The sequence below is a fragment of the Sphaeramia orbicularis genome, chromosome 17 (genome assembly GCF_902148855.1).
Source record: "Sphaeramia orbicularis chromosome 17, fSphaOr1.1, whole genome shotgun sequence".
Lineage (NCBI taxonomy): Eukaryota > Metazoa > Chordata > Actinopteri > Kurtiformes > Apogonidae > Sphaeramia > Sphaeramia orbicularis.
The window spans coordinates 28,519,395-28,536,264 of record NC_043973.1 but is presented as its reverse complement, the minus strand read 5'-3'; the positions used below and the strand labels follow the sequence as shown (position 1 = coordinate 28,536,264).

The window sequence follows — 16,870 nt, the reverse complement described above, 5'->3', positions numbered from 1 at the left end:
ACTCTCCCCCCCCAAAAAAAGCCCAAAGAACAGATTGCCTTTATCATGCAGATACCTTCCTCTTCCAGCTGCCTGTACAATAGTGTCTTACTCATGCCGGCTGCGTGGCTCTCACAAAGGCCTGGCAGCGAAAGAAAGAGACTCAGCCGTGCGGTCAAACACAAAAGCCACCTGACAGCTGATCTTTTGTGAGACTCAGTGTGTGGGTGTGTGTGTGTCTCCGAGGATGAGGGTCAGACTGGAAGTTTGCTCACCATTCCCTCAAAGCCAACTCTATACAGGTTCTTGGCACCGTTGTCCCACAGTACGTAGGCTGCACTGTGAGGGCTGGCTGCACTCCAGTCCTGGATCTCAGTCACCTGTGGAGGGAAAGGTGGAATGAGACCCGAAACAGACAAAAGGGAAGATTAGAAGCATTGTGAAGGTTGGCGGCTGAAAACAACGAGCCAGATTTGCCAGGTACATGGTAGAAATGTATGCTAGACTTTCACTTATGTTTGATGTGTTTTTTTTGTTTCTGAGAAGGTACCAGATTGTTAACGTGACAGAGGACAACTAAAGTGCTTGGCAAGTGGTTAAAGAAAATCTATACACTATACGGTCTACAACATCTCTAGGTTTCAACTTCAAGGAAAGTTTAACTCCCAGAGTACTGAGAAATATTACGAATGGGACTCATAAAGAACAAATCTGATTAGGCTTTGATTCTTGGAGTCATAATTAGATTGTCTTAATTCTCCCTGCACTGGAATGTTTAAAATCAATGCTAAAAATGTCACTGTTTTGTTCTCCAGTTATAAAAAAAAAAAACACATGTGAGATTGCAAGACTTTAATTAAAACTTTGCAACCGTACCCTGTTTATTTGCAAAGGACTTGGAAAAACAGAAAAAGAGAAAAGCATGTCGAGTTCAGCCAGACCACAGAAGCCTGGCTTTTTGTTGACACATAACTCTGTCCAAAAATGCACTAGTAGTTCTTTTTATACGAGACCCATAAAACACTTCTTTCTATTGAAACTAATTGAGATGGAGCCGTTTTCCCACTACCTTGTAATTAATTAAAGTAAAAGGCTTGAATATGATCAATTACATCTTCTTTGATGAGTTCTGGGAGCTTCAAAACATCAGTATCGATGTATGTTTTCATCAAGTGCATCCAACAGAGGAAAAGACGACGAGGCTTTAGTAAAGTAGAATGCATCATAAACAGAATGATCACTAACAGACACCTTTTTATTCTCTTTGAATCTAACTTGTAGGGTGAATATAATAGTGAGTAGCCACAAGATACGGACAATTTTAGCGAGTATGAGACATTCAGTATACATTTCCTACTACTGTCTATTCAAAAACCTGTTTTGGTCACTTCAGGATTTATAAAAAATATATGGGCAAAGCTGTGAATAATCAATAAACCAGGAATATTGGACTGAAAAACCAAGTCAGTTCTAAAAAAGAAAGTTTTTGGATTTTCATGGATCTCTCTTTGTATCAAAAGTGGCACGAAATTCTTGCATCATTGAGAAAATGTCAAAAGAAGAGCTGCCGTAAAGTAAATTAATTCTTTAATTAAAAGCTGTGCCTAAAGTAAATACTGTAACCAAATCATTAAATTATTTTCAGACCCCTTCCAGAGGTAATTGATTAATGGGCCTTAGGAGGTAATATTCACGCTAAACTAACGGAACATCTAAGCTGCAGGACATGTAATAGCAGTTTTCTGGAGAGCATATTGCTTACAGCATCATAAAACAGTAATGAGATATGCCATTAAATAACATAGCAAAATGAAGTCTTAAATTGCCTGGGGGGACTCTTAAATTGAATACTCTGGGGTCTGGACCGGAGTCAAAATACAAGCTCTTTACGACACAGTTACAGTATAAATCTAAATACACCGTGCTAAACCAATACAACTTCATCAGACATTGTATTACTTTCTAATGATGTATTTAAACCTGGAATAACCTGCAGCGAGGAGGCCTGTTTATATCCTTGGTTAAGGAGAAAAGGGAGCAGTGGAATAAAACCAGGGCGTAAAGGTTTTTTTAATCACACACACTGCACTGGTTCTCATATTGACCGAATTAATGTCATTTCACTTAGAACCAGCAAATTGTGTAATGATGGAAAATATTGAAGAAAAATTCATACTGTGAGAATATTCACATTTCATTTCACTGAAAATAATTTAAAATCCCAAATTTCTATAAATGCTGTAAAAAAAACTCAAGAAGAAAAAAAAAAATCATAATTTTCGTTTCATTTATAATGGTATGTTGTATGACATTTTATCTTCAATTCCAGTTCCTGTGATTTGGATATTGCACATGGCCATATTGTAAGTCTGATAATAATTTGTGTAATTGTACCGTATATTGCAAACAAAATGCTGAAATAGCTATACATGGTAAACCTCCAATTTGTGACTTATTATCCTACTTAACCCATAAAGAACCAGTGCTACGTTTGTAGCAGTTCCCAAATGAAGTTTTCTCTCTAACCTTTCTTAAGTGATTTATCACCATTTTTTATATCATCCTCTGCATTTGGCATTTTTTACTGTAAATCATGTATTTTCCTATAGTTAATTTCCTATATTCAATTTAGATTTTCCTGAAAACTCAGCGTTAATTCAAAGGTTATTATATCAAAAAGAAAACTGAAGAAAACATGACTTTTTCAGTAAAATATTTCATTAACGGAACATAAAACAAGTGTCTCCATCCACTGTCATTTGTCAGACTCCATGGGTTTTACTGGTGAATCAATGTTATAGAAGATGACAGTGTTTCCACGTTCACTACAGAGCCTCTGAACATCCAAATGGGTCATATCTGATGACCATGAAAAGATGACAAACAAACTACAGTTTACAGCAATTATTTACATGTATTAATAGGAATAGTGGATCAACAGTTATTAACCATTTTAGATCAGTTGATGCTTTTGGTCTTTATGGGTAAATACAAAATAAAATGTAAAAGCTTAATGTGATTCTAACACAATTTTTTCCATATACATATATATATATATATATATATATATATATATATATACATATATATATATACACACACACACACACACATATATATATATATATATATATATATATATATATATAGATGTACATACACACACACAGGGTGGGGAAGCAAAATTTACAATGAACATTTAGTTGTTTTTTCTCAGCAGGCACTACGTCAATTGTTTTGAAACCAAACATATATTGATGTCATAATCATACCTAACACTATTATCCATACCTTTTCAGAAACTTTTGCCCATATGAGTAATCAGGAAAGCAAACGTCAAAGAGTGTGTGATTTGCTGAATGCACTCATCACACCAAAGGAGATTTCAAAAATAGTTGGAGTGTCCATAAAGACTGTTTATAATGGAAAGAAGAGAATGACTATGAGCAAAACTATTACCAGAAAGTCTGGAAGATACTATTAAAGAAGAATGGGAGAAGTTGTCACCCGAATATTTGAGGAACACTTGCGCAAGTTTCAGGAAGCGTGTGAAGGCAGTTATTGAGGAAGAAGGAGGACACATAGAATAAAAACATGTTCTATTATGTACATTTTCTTGTGGCAAATAAATTCTCATGACTTTCAATAAACTAATTGGTCATACACTGTCTTTCCATCCCTGCCTCAAAATATTGTAAATTTTGCTTCCCCACACACACACACACACATATATATATATATATATATATATATATATATATATATATATATATATATATATATATATATATATATATATATATATTTATATCCATAACAAAAACAATCCCCTATAATAGGGGGGGGGCTAAAACAATAACAATATGCATCAGTAGTAATGCACTTCATCGTGAGCAATATAAACGTCGCTTGATAAAATGTTTCACCGAAATGTGTTAAATGCACTGCTGTGAAAACACATACAGAATACAAAAAAATTTAATTAGTTGCCTGAACAAACCCAAAGCATGCTCCGCAAAGACCAGATAATTTAACAGGCTTGTTGTTTAGCTACACTGTCACTATGTCAATAAAAGACAAGTGACAAACCCTTTGTAAGACACACACACAGCTGCAGAACATATAGACTTGACTTTACAGAGTTTTTCAGTTATAGCTAATCAGCTAGTAGCCATAACCTACATGACACCAACATGTCTGATGTTTATAAAAGCCATAGAAAACATGGCTGCAGCTGTGAAAAACTAACTGCAAACCACGCAGAAAAACAGCGACATCCTACCAGACCAAAGCCTATTAAAACTAAATGAGTAAACATACACCAACCCTTGTGTACCATGGTGCATTCAAAGTTCTGCCTGACAGTGGGGAATGTCAGACTACGTAAATGGTGCTGCAGTTACTAAAATGGCACTGTGTTGGCCTTTAACTTATTATTCTACTGTATTTATCTGTATACTTAAAGTAAATGAGGTGAGTGTTAAATATTTTTTTTTCTCTTAGTCTTTATTAAGAATATGTCACTTAAAATAATCAATAATTATTGACAGACTGATTTTTATTTATTTTTTTGTCATAATAGATATTTAACCTCCTGAGACCCAGGAAATGTCAACAAAGTACAAGCTTTTTTTTTTGTTTTTTATTAAATAAGTGCCTATATTGGAAACATCATGATGCAACAGTTTTTTCAGATGCAGTTTTTAAAATTTTTATGGAATGTCCTTTGTGGTGGACAGTTTTCTCTTCTTTTTTTTTTTTTTTTTATAAAGTTATGAAACTCTTGTCCACAAATGTGAACAGAAAACTCATAGCTGGGTCTTAGGAGGTTAATTATTATGCCTCTGTATGTGTTACAAGAAGTTATCTGACATAAGAAGACTCCTACAACCAGGTAAAATGCACTTGAATATAGTTTCTATTTCAGGACTAACACCCTAATCTATAGAATAATGCTGCACACCTATTTACAGGGTTCCTACAGGTTTCTGCAAATTAAATTTAGGACTTTTTAAGACCTTTTTAAGACTACTTAGAACAGAATTTAATGTCTATTTCACAGCCACACTGGCAAAAATTTGGGACTCCTAGAATTTAGTCATTTCTCACCAAGGGCTGCAAAGTTAGCGATAATCGGTTCCTAATTTCAATAAAATTGGATTGGAATAGGTGGAACTGAGCAGACTAATGTTACTTTCTTTGCAGCTTGGTCATTTTCCAAACACATTTAAATACAACACAGCAAACAAGTTTATGGCAACGTAACTTAGGACCTACCATATCAAATTTAATTCCTAAAGGCTTTTTAAGGTATTAAATGCAGATTTGCAAATTCAAGACTTTAAGACTTTTGAAGACCCCGCGGTAACCCTGTATTTAGGCAACACAGCCTACACATACTGTGTGTTTGATTGACAACAATACGTCCCTGAAGAGCTCCAATTCATCGAATCCAAATTTGAATATCAGCCAGTGCAAAGGTCTGGTGTGTGCATGGCAATATTCTGAATTCAGTGACACTCAACAGAAAGACATACCTTGTAAATAATGTAATGCAAAACAAAAGATGCTTTGAAAAAGATCAGTAATCTAAGCATTTCCCCTGAACCAAGCCAAAAAAAATCAAATCACAGAAGTCAACAGTGTCCACAACAATTGCAAGGTAACTTTTTTTTTTTTTACCAAACCATGCAAGTCTTGAATCAAATGATGCACTTCCTGTTGTTTGCTGTTCAGGCTCTTACACAGTCAAAATTAAATCATATCCCAGGATGCAAGTGTTTTTCCTTCATCAGACTGTTTAAGGGATCGGCACTTTGTTACTGTGGTTATCATGCTATTGACTTAAAGTTATCAACTCCTCTGTCAGGCAGCTTCTTTCTTCTTGGATTCTATTCTATTAGTGTATTCATATTTGATGTACTTTTTACAAGGATTCCTCATTTACAACAGATTTTATGTGACTAGGACACCATCAAGTTTGCACACTATTGGCTGAAGTTCAACATATGGTGCTTACTGCTGAGCTTCTCCTCGTTGCTGTAATAGACAGATTTACAGGTCAAAACTGCAGATGCCTTAGGTAGAGCACAGAATGCTCTGCTTTACCTTTCCTCTCCTGCCGTTGCCTCCATCCTGATCTTCCCACTGCCAGTCCACCCCTCTCACCACTCGGCCACCAGTGAAGATCCCTCTAGCTGTGATTTTCTTTGACTTGCGACGCGACTCCAAAAGCACTCTGTGTAAATAAAAACATTCAGTATAGTATTGTGCCTTTTATTTGATTTCAGACAACTTATAAGGGGAGAGTAAAATGCAGGTATGATCTGAAACAAGGGTTAGCATGGATATATTAAGTCTGTTGTTGTAAAGCTGGTGGTGCAGTGAGGATGCCAGTGCCTGCTCCACAAGAATTGTTAAATTAAATGCATTAAAACTAATCAACTTGCCCCCCTCCTACTTGCTCTCCAGCGTCCTTAACTGCTCTTTCCACGTGTCTACTGTTTGGCACACACTGGGTAATACATTAAGTAGACAGAGACATTTGGCAAAGCCTAAACAATACAGTTGAATGACGCACAACACTGGGTTGTTGCTTGATTAAATAAGAAATGCTTATTTTAAGTATTTAGTTTTGAAAGCATTTAATTTCATGTGTCAACCATGCAATCCCTGATTGTCACTATCATACCTGTTTTGTTAAATGCAGTCCAGTCACCCTTCATGTCAGAGGAAGAATAATCCTCAGATCACAGTAAGAACATTTTATTGACCGACTTAACAGTGGTAACATGTTCAAATACATGTTACCACTCAGGACCAAGAACTTTGACTTCCTAGTGCCTTTTAGAATGCAACTGTGACTCTATTGGTAGAAAAACAACTTTCATATCACACTCAGGTCTCATGTCATAAAAACTGTCATGTCAAAATATACCACTGTATTTGCATCTTATGATAATTCCTTTCCTTTTCATCTACACATTACAGTTCAGATGAGCCATTCTATGGCCAATTAGTAAAATATCAAGTTTTCAATGTCAGAATTTACTACAAAGTCAATAAAATTTCCAACTAAACTCTAAGTAAATGCAGTGTGAAGCTTGATGTATACATGGCAGCTGGACAGTGTAAGTTTAACCAATGCAAACAGCTTGTGGCCTCTAACCACGCCCTCCACGGCAGTTAGTGAAAGAATCTAATGTGGTGTAACAAAGCACTCCATCGTGGTGTCAAAGCAGTATGAGGTGGGGAGACCTCCAGCACCCATTGTTCATTATGCAATGTCTGTCTCAGAGGGAAATAAAGTCATACTCACTCGAAAAGGCTGCCAGCTGTTAGGCCATGTGTTCGTCTACTAGTCTATAGTGTCTGGCTCAAACAGACTTGGATGGATGAAGCATCATCGCTATACTGACTCCTTTTGTAAATGGAGCACAAGATGCAAAATGTAGATCTCACAATGGCTATAAATTCAAACATTAACGTACTTCCAGAAAATTAGAGTGAATATCTTCAGAGCTGAAAGACTGACCTAAATAGTAAAGTCACTGACATAATCTTGTCTGTGCGTGAATAAATCATAAATTATGATTCTGTCTCCATAAACAGGGCGCACCCAAAACATGTTGCCACCAGCAATGTTTTCAGGTGTGGTGAGGATGTAATTTTTCTCTTTGATTTGACAGTGATTGCTTTGCAATCAAAATGTTAGCAAGTCCCTACCAGCAACTAAATCAAGAGAAAACAACTCATAGCCCCAGGTCTGTTATCAAGTGTTTGTATTTTTTTTTATACTCATTAAATTTTGTCTATTTTCAATGAAAAAAAAAAAAACACTTTAAATTGTCAATAATCTGTGCATTTTCATTGTCCAAGCAAATGGACAAAAATTATCACAACACTGTAACTTAAAATACTATAATAACATTCTGACTTTCATCAAACTGCACAGCCATGCACTGCACTGCTGGTAAAATGTCATTCTTTTGCACAGTAGTAACATGAAAAGTGTATTGATGTGCATTTATCATGCAGTGATGTTCAGCTGCAAATTGATCAGTACTTTGTTTAGTTGATATACATGTGCCCTCCTCAAAGGAAAATGTAAATTAAAAAGTTGTACTAATCTGAAAAAAATAAATATAAAATAAGCTTTAAAAAGGTCAGCTTTGTGGCAAAGCCTAAACCACACAATAGTTCTTAGAATGAGGCTGAGTTGTTGCTTGGCAACTGAAGGCTAGAAGCAAAGAGATATATTCTGTCTGCCTGAGAGGCAGGGCACACAAAGACTTCTCAAATGTCTCACACACACATAAAACCAGAGTAAAAGGGTTGGTTAACCAATCACAATGAAGTGTAACAGAATACCCGGATACCTGGCATCTGTTTTATCAAAGGTAGACCAAAACCCAATTCCAGTGCTAATATGATAACTAACCTCTCACTGCCAGGAGTGGTGATCCTGTAAAATCTGTGTCTTAGGTGATGCTTGTCTCCATGGTAACATGTTGTACAGAGGTCGTAATTGGTGCACTCAGCACATTTCCAGCGAATACCAATGATGGGCTGCTGACGGCAGGTGTCGCACATGGTTCCATCATGCTTAATCCCTAAGAAACAAGTGTTATTCACAGTTTAAAATAACAATATGACAGTATGCACACATGTCACTAATACCATTTGTTTAGCAATAAGTTAAATGTGAACAATCTGTGTAAAAGCAACGATAAAAGTTGGACCTTTTCAGGGGACCTTACATAGTATGCATAACTATTAATGCATCACTATTATTTGCACTTTACAGAAAGGCAAATGTACAGTCACCCACAAAAATTGTACTTAAGTGGAAAAATAGGGACTATATTTTGGTTTGTTCACTCTTTTACAAATCAATACTTTATTACTGCTTCACTTTAGGCATAATCAGGTGAAGACAGAGTCAATGAAGAGCTAAATTCAGGGTAACTACACAGTTAAAGGGATAATTTTATAAGTCTGTAATACTATGGTCAAACAAAAAGTTTAAACATGGAGAGGTTGCATGCCTTCCACAAATATATTTCAACTAAATAAAAACTGAGTTGATGTGCTATGCAGCTTTCTTTATTTTATTTTTTTTTTAAGAATCACTACTGTGACACAAACTTTTTTACTACAAGCTATGGCAATGCACAACTCTGTTACATTGCTGCATTGCACAGTGTAGACGTGATGAAATTAAAACCAAGTGGTGTCCTGTAAACTTACCTGTAGGAGCACTGTCTAATATCCTCACATCGTATGCTCCAGAACAGCGATAGTTAGCCGCTGTCCCGTTATCCCAGACAACAACCACCTCCTCCGGACTTTCAAAACTCCTGACGGTGCCAACATGTCCCTCTCCACCATCCTGCTTGCCCCACTTCCAGTCAGGTCCACGGACCACTCTCGCTCCAACTCCTTCCATCATGGCTCGGTTGTTCCTGCCCGTGGTCATTTACGAAAAGATCTCGCAATGCCACAAGAATTGTTGTAAGTTAGCAAGCTAGCAGACTGTGCTAGCCAGCTACCGGTGCACCGGTGGACAATTTCCAGATGCAAGTGGGAGCAAGTCCTAACAGGAAAGAGACTGGAACAATCCACGAAGCTAGCCTGCTAGCTAAGTAGCTAGGTCAGCTACCTAGAAGGCTGTTGGATCCTCTTCTAGAAACTATTCTCACAAGCTACAGCAAGTCGGTACCTCCTCCTCACTGTTGCTTCCAACAGTGAGAAAATAATCACAGTAAAAGCTTATTAAGTAGCCTCATTGTTGGTTTAACAAGATTTCAGTACTAGGTAAACTGACTATCTCTATCCACTCCACACAAGAATGCCACCTCTTCAACTTAGCAAGCTAGCGAGCCGAGTTGCTAGCAAAAGCACTGCTAGTAAGATAAACCTCTTCTGGCTAGCAAGTCCTTATCGCTGAGGCAATTATAGTCCTTTAGGAGATGGCTTATCCTTCGTTTTGTTGTGTAAGGTGCCGAAGATCCATCCGAGGCGTTCCCTTTGTCAGCCAGAGATGGTTCCCCGGAGTCAACTCAGAACCAACGCGTCGCCATTATTGTCAATAATCGTTCAGACCAGACGAGCAACAACTAGCTACGGAGGGGAACGACAAAGCACGAAGACGCGAGGCTTGGAAAACACGCACGAACCCTTCCGGCGCGCCTGCGCATCACAGACCGTCCTCAGATCAGTAACTATGAATGTAAAACAGCTCATTATAATGCAGTCTCTGACCTCAAAATAATACACAGCAGTTTTCCCTTTAGAAAGCTTTACAAATAAGTTTATTGTTTTGTTTTTTTTTAATTATTATTACTATGACAGCATCCAGACTTAAACCAGTACATTTAGAGATTGTATTTAATTAGTCACTAGTCACAGTTTACGAGCGTTGATTAAAAACTCTGGTTTAAATATATAATTATATATTAGATATAATACATTTTATATATATAATATTTACTATACATATGAATACACATATGAAATGTAATGTATGAAAAGGACCAGACAGAAGGACGATATTATATTTTTTTGCCCCTACTTAACAAAATACTCGTTTGTTTATTGTGGAAATTTCAAACAAAATTGTGAAATCAGTCTCTTAATGGAATACGATAGCTGCCATCATTTATGACTGTACTTTATTATTTATAACTCAACATTATTTGAGCCATCTTTACATTCAACACCATCTCAACCACCAAATTAATTTCCTTTTTCATAATTCCTTGATTAATTTTTTTTGATGATTTTAGACTTATTCGAATTAATTAATTAATTAATTAACTAACTAACTAATTAAAATTCTATGTAAAGTTACCATAGGATTTCAGAATGATGATAACGATCAGCATTATTTTCTAGTATATGACAATAAAACTATCTAAAATAATAACTTGGACATGAATTGATATGTCTTCATGCTTGCATTATAGGAACACTTTCCAGATTTCAAAAGATTGTTTTAAAGAAAGTTTGTTCAGTGTGAGAGAGGTGGCTAAACACATGCTAAAACTTTGAAAAATATTCAAAATAGGACATTAGGGAGTTATATACAGTTAAATTTAGAAAATGTGGTCAAATTATCTGTTCAAGATTACTGAAATAACTTTTAAGTAAATACATTAGATATAAGGACAGGTTACATCAGCATGACTCAGTGTAATGTACTGTAACCAAAGTTTCTTGTTTGCATTTATTCCTCATATACATCTGACAGATTTTGTACACAGTCATTTCCATCAGCCATCCTGTACTGAGAATATCACCACCATTAAAACAGTTTTGTGAATGTATGACACTTTGCATGAGAGGGTTAGACCCCCTTGTGCTATTGCAACATAAATAAATGGCACTGTTGAATTGACATACTACTAAAATGGACTATTAAAACAAATATTCAGTATGAACATGATAGGGCTATCAGGTTGTCGAAGATTTTTTTTAATAACACAATTTGAAAAAGAAGCATGGTATATCTGAAGCAAATGTTTTAGCTTTAATAATACAATGCCACACAATGCTTAGTAGTGTCATTATGAATGTCAACATTTATTGCAGTCCATAGTTGCATGCATTTTTAACCAAGATCTTGTAATGATGATGGCCGCAGCTCCTCTGCAGTTGAGCTGAGACAAACTTTAAAGGGAATAGTTACTGGGAAATGTACCGGTGCATTTTCAGATTGTAATGAGCAAAATTTGCATTAAAAGTACAGAAGAAGAACTTATTAAGTGTTAAAAGTAAGTAAAAGTTTGCATGACATATACTAAAAGACTTACTGAAAATGATTGCATTAATGTATGTACAGGAAGCGAGGCACTTGAAAGGGTGACCCAATTTGAGTACCTTGGATTAATATTGGACTCCAATCTAAATTTAATGTCCAAAATTTGAAACAAATCAGGCCTTTTATTTCAACTGCTGCCAAGTCATATCTACACTGCATGATCTTTTTTCATTTTGAGTACTTCTTCACAATATGGTCACTCACAGGTACAACTGCACCAAAACCTGTAGAACAGCTTTATTTAAAAAAAAAAAAAAAGCCATCAGTGTACCAAAAAACTGTGTTCAGTCCATCACTGTATAATTCTTGAAGAATATAATCTGTTAAATTTTGAAAACTTCAAATTTTTCAAACTCACCTGTCTTATCTATAAGTCCCTCCATGGTGTGCCCCCCCTCCCCACCCCTGGAAGAATTTATTGTTAGACGAAGACACAATAATTTCAGTACAAGATCCATCTCTAGAGGGGACTGTGAGGTGCCATCCAGACGAACTAAAACAGGACAAAACACGATCTCTGTTACAGGCAATAAGAGCTGGAATAGTCTTCCAACAGTTATTAGAGAAATCTCCAGCCTTTACACATTTAAAAAAGAGCTAAAGCTACAGATGTAAATTAGCCTTTAGCTATAATCTGGCATATTTACATTTTTTTAATGTTCATTAATATGCATTGTTCCTCCTTTTCTTAAATAAATAAAATAAATTTGAAAAAAAAAACAAATTGTTAAAATCTAATCAACCCTGTGAACACCTGTGATGTCTGATCAGCATTTCATTTCCATCTCAATAGTTATTCTTCTTGGCAGTTTTATACTGTATTTATGGTATTAACAGTGTATTGTATGATGTACACTTGTATATAGTAATGAGTTGTATACACTGTATTGTCTTGTTTGTGTGTTTAGTCTGTCTTTCAATAATGAGGACTACGGATGGAAAATACTGTAGCTCCCAGCTAAATCTGGCATATTTACACAAAGTAATGTTTTGTTTGTGTTCATTAATATGCATTGTCATCATGAAATAAACAAATTGAACAAAAATGAGGAAAAAAAGGAAGTAAATAAAATAATTGCATCATTATAAACATGTAATAATTAAGTAAAGCTCCATGTGGTTCATTAGATAGACCAGCACTAAGGAGTGGTAGGATTGCAGTGAGGATAAAAAAAAACAAAAAAACAAATACAGTGCATGGTCAAAAACGAGTCACACACAATATTTGTGTGACTCTGGTATTGATGATGGAGAGTCAGACCACTGTCTGTAAAGTCTTCTCCAGCTCAGTGGGGTTCAGATCTGGACGCTGTGGTGGCCAATCCATGTGTGAAAATGGTCTTGTAAACCACTCTTTCACAGTTTGATCCCAGTGAATCCTGGTTTCGTCATCTTGTCTCTTGTCTCTGTCATCAGAGAAAAAAAATCCACTGATGTTCAGACCTGGTCATTCAGCATGTTCAGTCATGGACACTGAATATCACTGAACCCAGACCTGACCAACTGAATCCACCACAGGCTTGTACTGTAGGGACTAGGCATGATGGGTAATCACTTCATCTGCCTCTCTTGTCACCCTGATGCATCCATCAGTTTGAAACTGGGTCAGTTCGAGTTAAACATCAGTTAGAGTTAAACAACTTGTTGCATATGAAAAATATTAACCCATAAAGACCCAAACAGCCACTGGCAACTAAAACCATCTACTGATGTAAAATGTTTAATAACTTGTGATCCACTAAACCTATCAATACTTTAAAATAATTAGTGTAAAATGCAGTTTGTCATCTTTTCATGGTCATCAGATACGACCCATTTGACATTCACAGGCTCCGTAGAGAACATGGACACACCGTCATCTTCTACAACACTGATTCACCAGTAAAACCAATGGAGTTGAAAAATGGCATTGGATGGAGACGTTTGTATTTACATTCAGTTGTTGATATCTTTGCTGAGGTACTTTTTCTTCAGTTTTCTCTGTTTCTGATAGAACAACCCTCAACTTTAATCTGAGCTTTTATGAACCTCCACATTATCAGCAAATTAAATATAGGAAAATACCTGATTTTCACTGAAAAAATGCAAAATACATAGGATAATATTATAATAAATGGTGATAAATCCCTTAAGAAAGCTTAGTTATAGAGGGAAATTAATTTGAGAAGTGGCATAAAAGTAGCACTGGGTCTTTATGGGTTAATCATTGCAGTAATGATTCAATAGAAGGATCTGCACCATTTTCTTTGTTAAAACCAGGTGGTAACTTTTTGGAGCCAGGCTGTGTATTGTGTAATATGGAACCCCTGTGTAATCAGCTTACATCTCTTGTGTACCATGGAAGGGTTTTCTAAATGAACCCTGGGGATCCATATGTGTGTATAACTGTGAATTCAAATAATATTAAAACTGTTTTAACTACAAGTCAAAATGGGGATTGGTTGAAACAATCCAGGTGTTCCTCTAAAATCCCTCTTTGCAGTTTCAAGTTATATTTAGTGATGACAGTTGTAATAAACAAATCTGTGAGTAATTCAATTACTCCAGACTAATTATCACTACATTTTGAACCTGAGGCTGCTGGGCCCCCTGTGAATCCAGGGCCTCAGGGGTAGCTGCCATTGCCTGGTTGTAATTAAGCCTTGCTGTTGACTACTGTGTAAATACATGATGATTTTGCAGAGGATGATGCTCATATTGTGTTTGAACATATTTAGTTACCTGGCAGTTGCAACCTATTGGCTTTGCCTTGCTTTGGAATGTAAATGTATTTTTATTCTGTCTTGCTGTACTTGAGGACAAGCAGATTTCACTGAGTGGGTGTATTTGAGTGTTTTGCATTTTTATACAACTTCAACATTTTCTTCCTGTCTTGTGAGAAACATTTATCTGCTGATTTTGAGAGTGTTTGTGATTAATTTAAAAAAAAAAATGTTCTCCTCCTTTTCTCCATGAAAACATTGATTGTTTGTAAGGTATGTTGTTTTAACAGGACAACAACAACAAACACATGATGATCTTAACCTTTGACAATCTACAAAGCTGCCAGGAGCCAAAAGCATCTACTGATCTGAAATGCTTAAGAATTTTAGAGGCACTAATCTTACCAATACATGTAAATAATTCAGGTAAAATGTAGTTTCTCAGCTTTCCATCATCATCATCATCATCAGCTACGACCCCTCTGGACGTTCAGAGGCTCCGTAGTGAATGTGGAAACACTGTCATCGTTTGCGACATTGATTCACAGTAAAACCAATGTAGTTTGATAAATGACTGTGGCTGTATACATTTGTCTTTTATACATTTTGCTTAACACATTTTTTCATCAAATTCCTGTTTCTCTGTTGTGATATAATCTTCGAATTTACTCTGAGATTTTATGAACATGATCAGAGGGTTAAATATGGGAAAACTTCAGATTTTCGCTGAAAAATGCTAAATGCGGAGGATAATATTTAAAAAAAAATGGTGATAAATCACTTTGGAAAGGTTAAATGCAGAGAAAATTTCACTTGGAAGATGCCAAAAAAAGTAATATATCTTATAGGGTTAATATGATGCATTGCTGTAAATTAAAGTAGCTAACTGTGTATAAAGTAGTTCATCTACAGCAGAAAAATGCAATATGCAGTTGAATGCAGCACTAATACAGGATTTTCCCTGTGGTTTCTAATTTGGGTGCAGTCAGAGTTAAGGAGTTTGGCGTTATTCAACTAAAAACATGAATGCAATTTTGCAGAATTTTTGTCTAACATCATTATAATATTTAAAAAATTGTAGATTTCACAAACCACAGTGAAACGAATGCTGAAGTAATTGACATGTTTGTATGCCATAAAAATAATCACAACATAATATTTGTTGAATTCAATTAAAAGAGTCTGGGCTTCAGTTTAATGTGACCATGTATGATTGTGAAACATGATAGAAAACAGAGATTAACCAGTCTGACTGTTTCATCTGCACCAATAGGACATTTGACCATATATCAGTATTAGTTCAGTTTGTGGCTGGTTGATAGTATTAGGGCTCTCAACTGGAATTAGGAACTGTGAGAAAAAAACGTAAAAAAGTCAAATTCGTATTTCACATTTTTTCCAGACTTATTGCTTCATTATTTTGAGTTTGATGTTCAGTGATCCAGATGCATTTATTTATTGAGATATTTATCACTATGACTCAGATGTTAACTTCAACAGTTATATAGAGCCTAATTGTCAAAAATTGATCATTGTCAGTTTTCTGTCCAGGGTTTAGTGGAGTCATCTTGAACTATTCTTATTCTGACTGTCAAGGACTATTTTACTACATGAGGACAAGATTTACATTGTGACTTTTTATTTGCTTTGCTGTAAGCTCAGGCTGAGGGATTTTATCCAGGGTTTGGTGATAATGGTTGATCATCTTCGATTACCTTAAGTGATGTAAAAAACACAGTAATAATCCCTGTTAAAAACTCTAAATTCCATCTATGAATTTTACATCACAATGACTACTTTTTAGTGACTTTTTAGTGTCTTTACTGTCAACTGAGATAATACTCTGTGCCCAGTAATCAGAAGTATCTTTAACACAACATGGCATGGATATATTTGTTGATTTATTCATTTAAGAATTCATTACTTTGACTTAGATGAGCAATTAAAAAAAAAAAAAAATCTAATACTGTTATCATTAGAAAATATTTTCAGTCCTGCACTAAATTATGAAATCCATTGTAATTAGAATATTGATCCATGCCTGCATGCTGGGCTGCAACTAACAACAGTCAACTAGTCATTAACTACTGTATGAACTGCAAAAAAGAAAAAGACTCCTATTTTTATTTATTTTATTTATTAAAATTCAATCTCCTTTAACAAGAACATTTGTGTTTGCTCCTGGAGGATTCTGTTGGGTTTCTGTAAATTGGCTTAGAGTCTGGTTTCGACCAACTCGATATGTAAAGATAGATAGATAGATAGATAGATAGATAGATAGATAGATAGATAGATAGATAGATAGATAGATAGATAGATAGATAGATAGATAGATAGATAGATAGATAGATACTTTATTAATCCCGAG

At 35.5% G+C, this 16,870-nt stretch overlaps 1 protein-coding gene across 6 annotated transcripts in view; it reads right to left on the bottom strand.

Annotated features, from left to right (window-relative positions):
* Positions 1-10,130, bottom strand: part of mib1 (MIB E3 ubiquitin protein ligase 1) — a 53,962-nt gene extending 43,832 nt beyond the window's left edge. For all 6 annotated transcript variants that reach the window (XM_030159765.1, XM_030159766.1, XM_030159769.1 and 3 more), the window contains exons 1-4: positions 9,229-10,130; positions 8,420-8,591; positions 6,088-6,217; positions 255-359 (exon numbers count right to left, since the gene is read on the bottom strand). In XM_030159765.1, the coding sequence (XP_030015625.1) occupies positions 255-359; positions 6,088-6,217; positions 8,420-8,591; positions 9,229-9,457 (636 nt within the window). In that variant the 5' untranslated portion in view covers positions 9,458-10,130. The remainder of the gene's footprint in view (positions 1-254; positions 360-6,087; positions 6,218-8,419; positions 8,592-9,228) is intronic.
* Between the last annotated feature and the right edge of the window lie 6,740 nt (positions 10,131-16,870).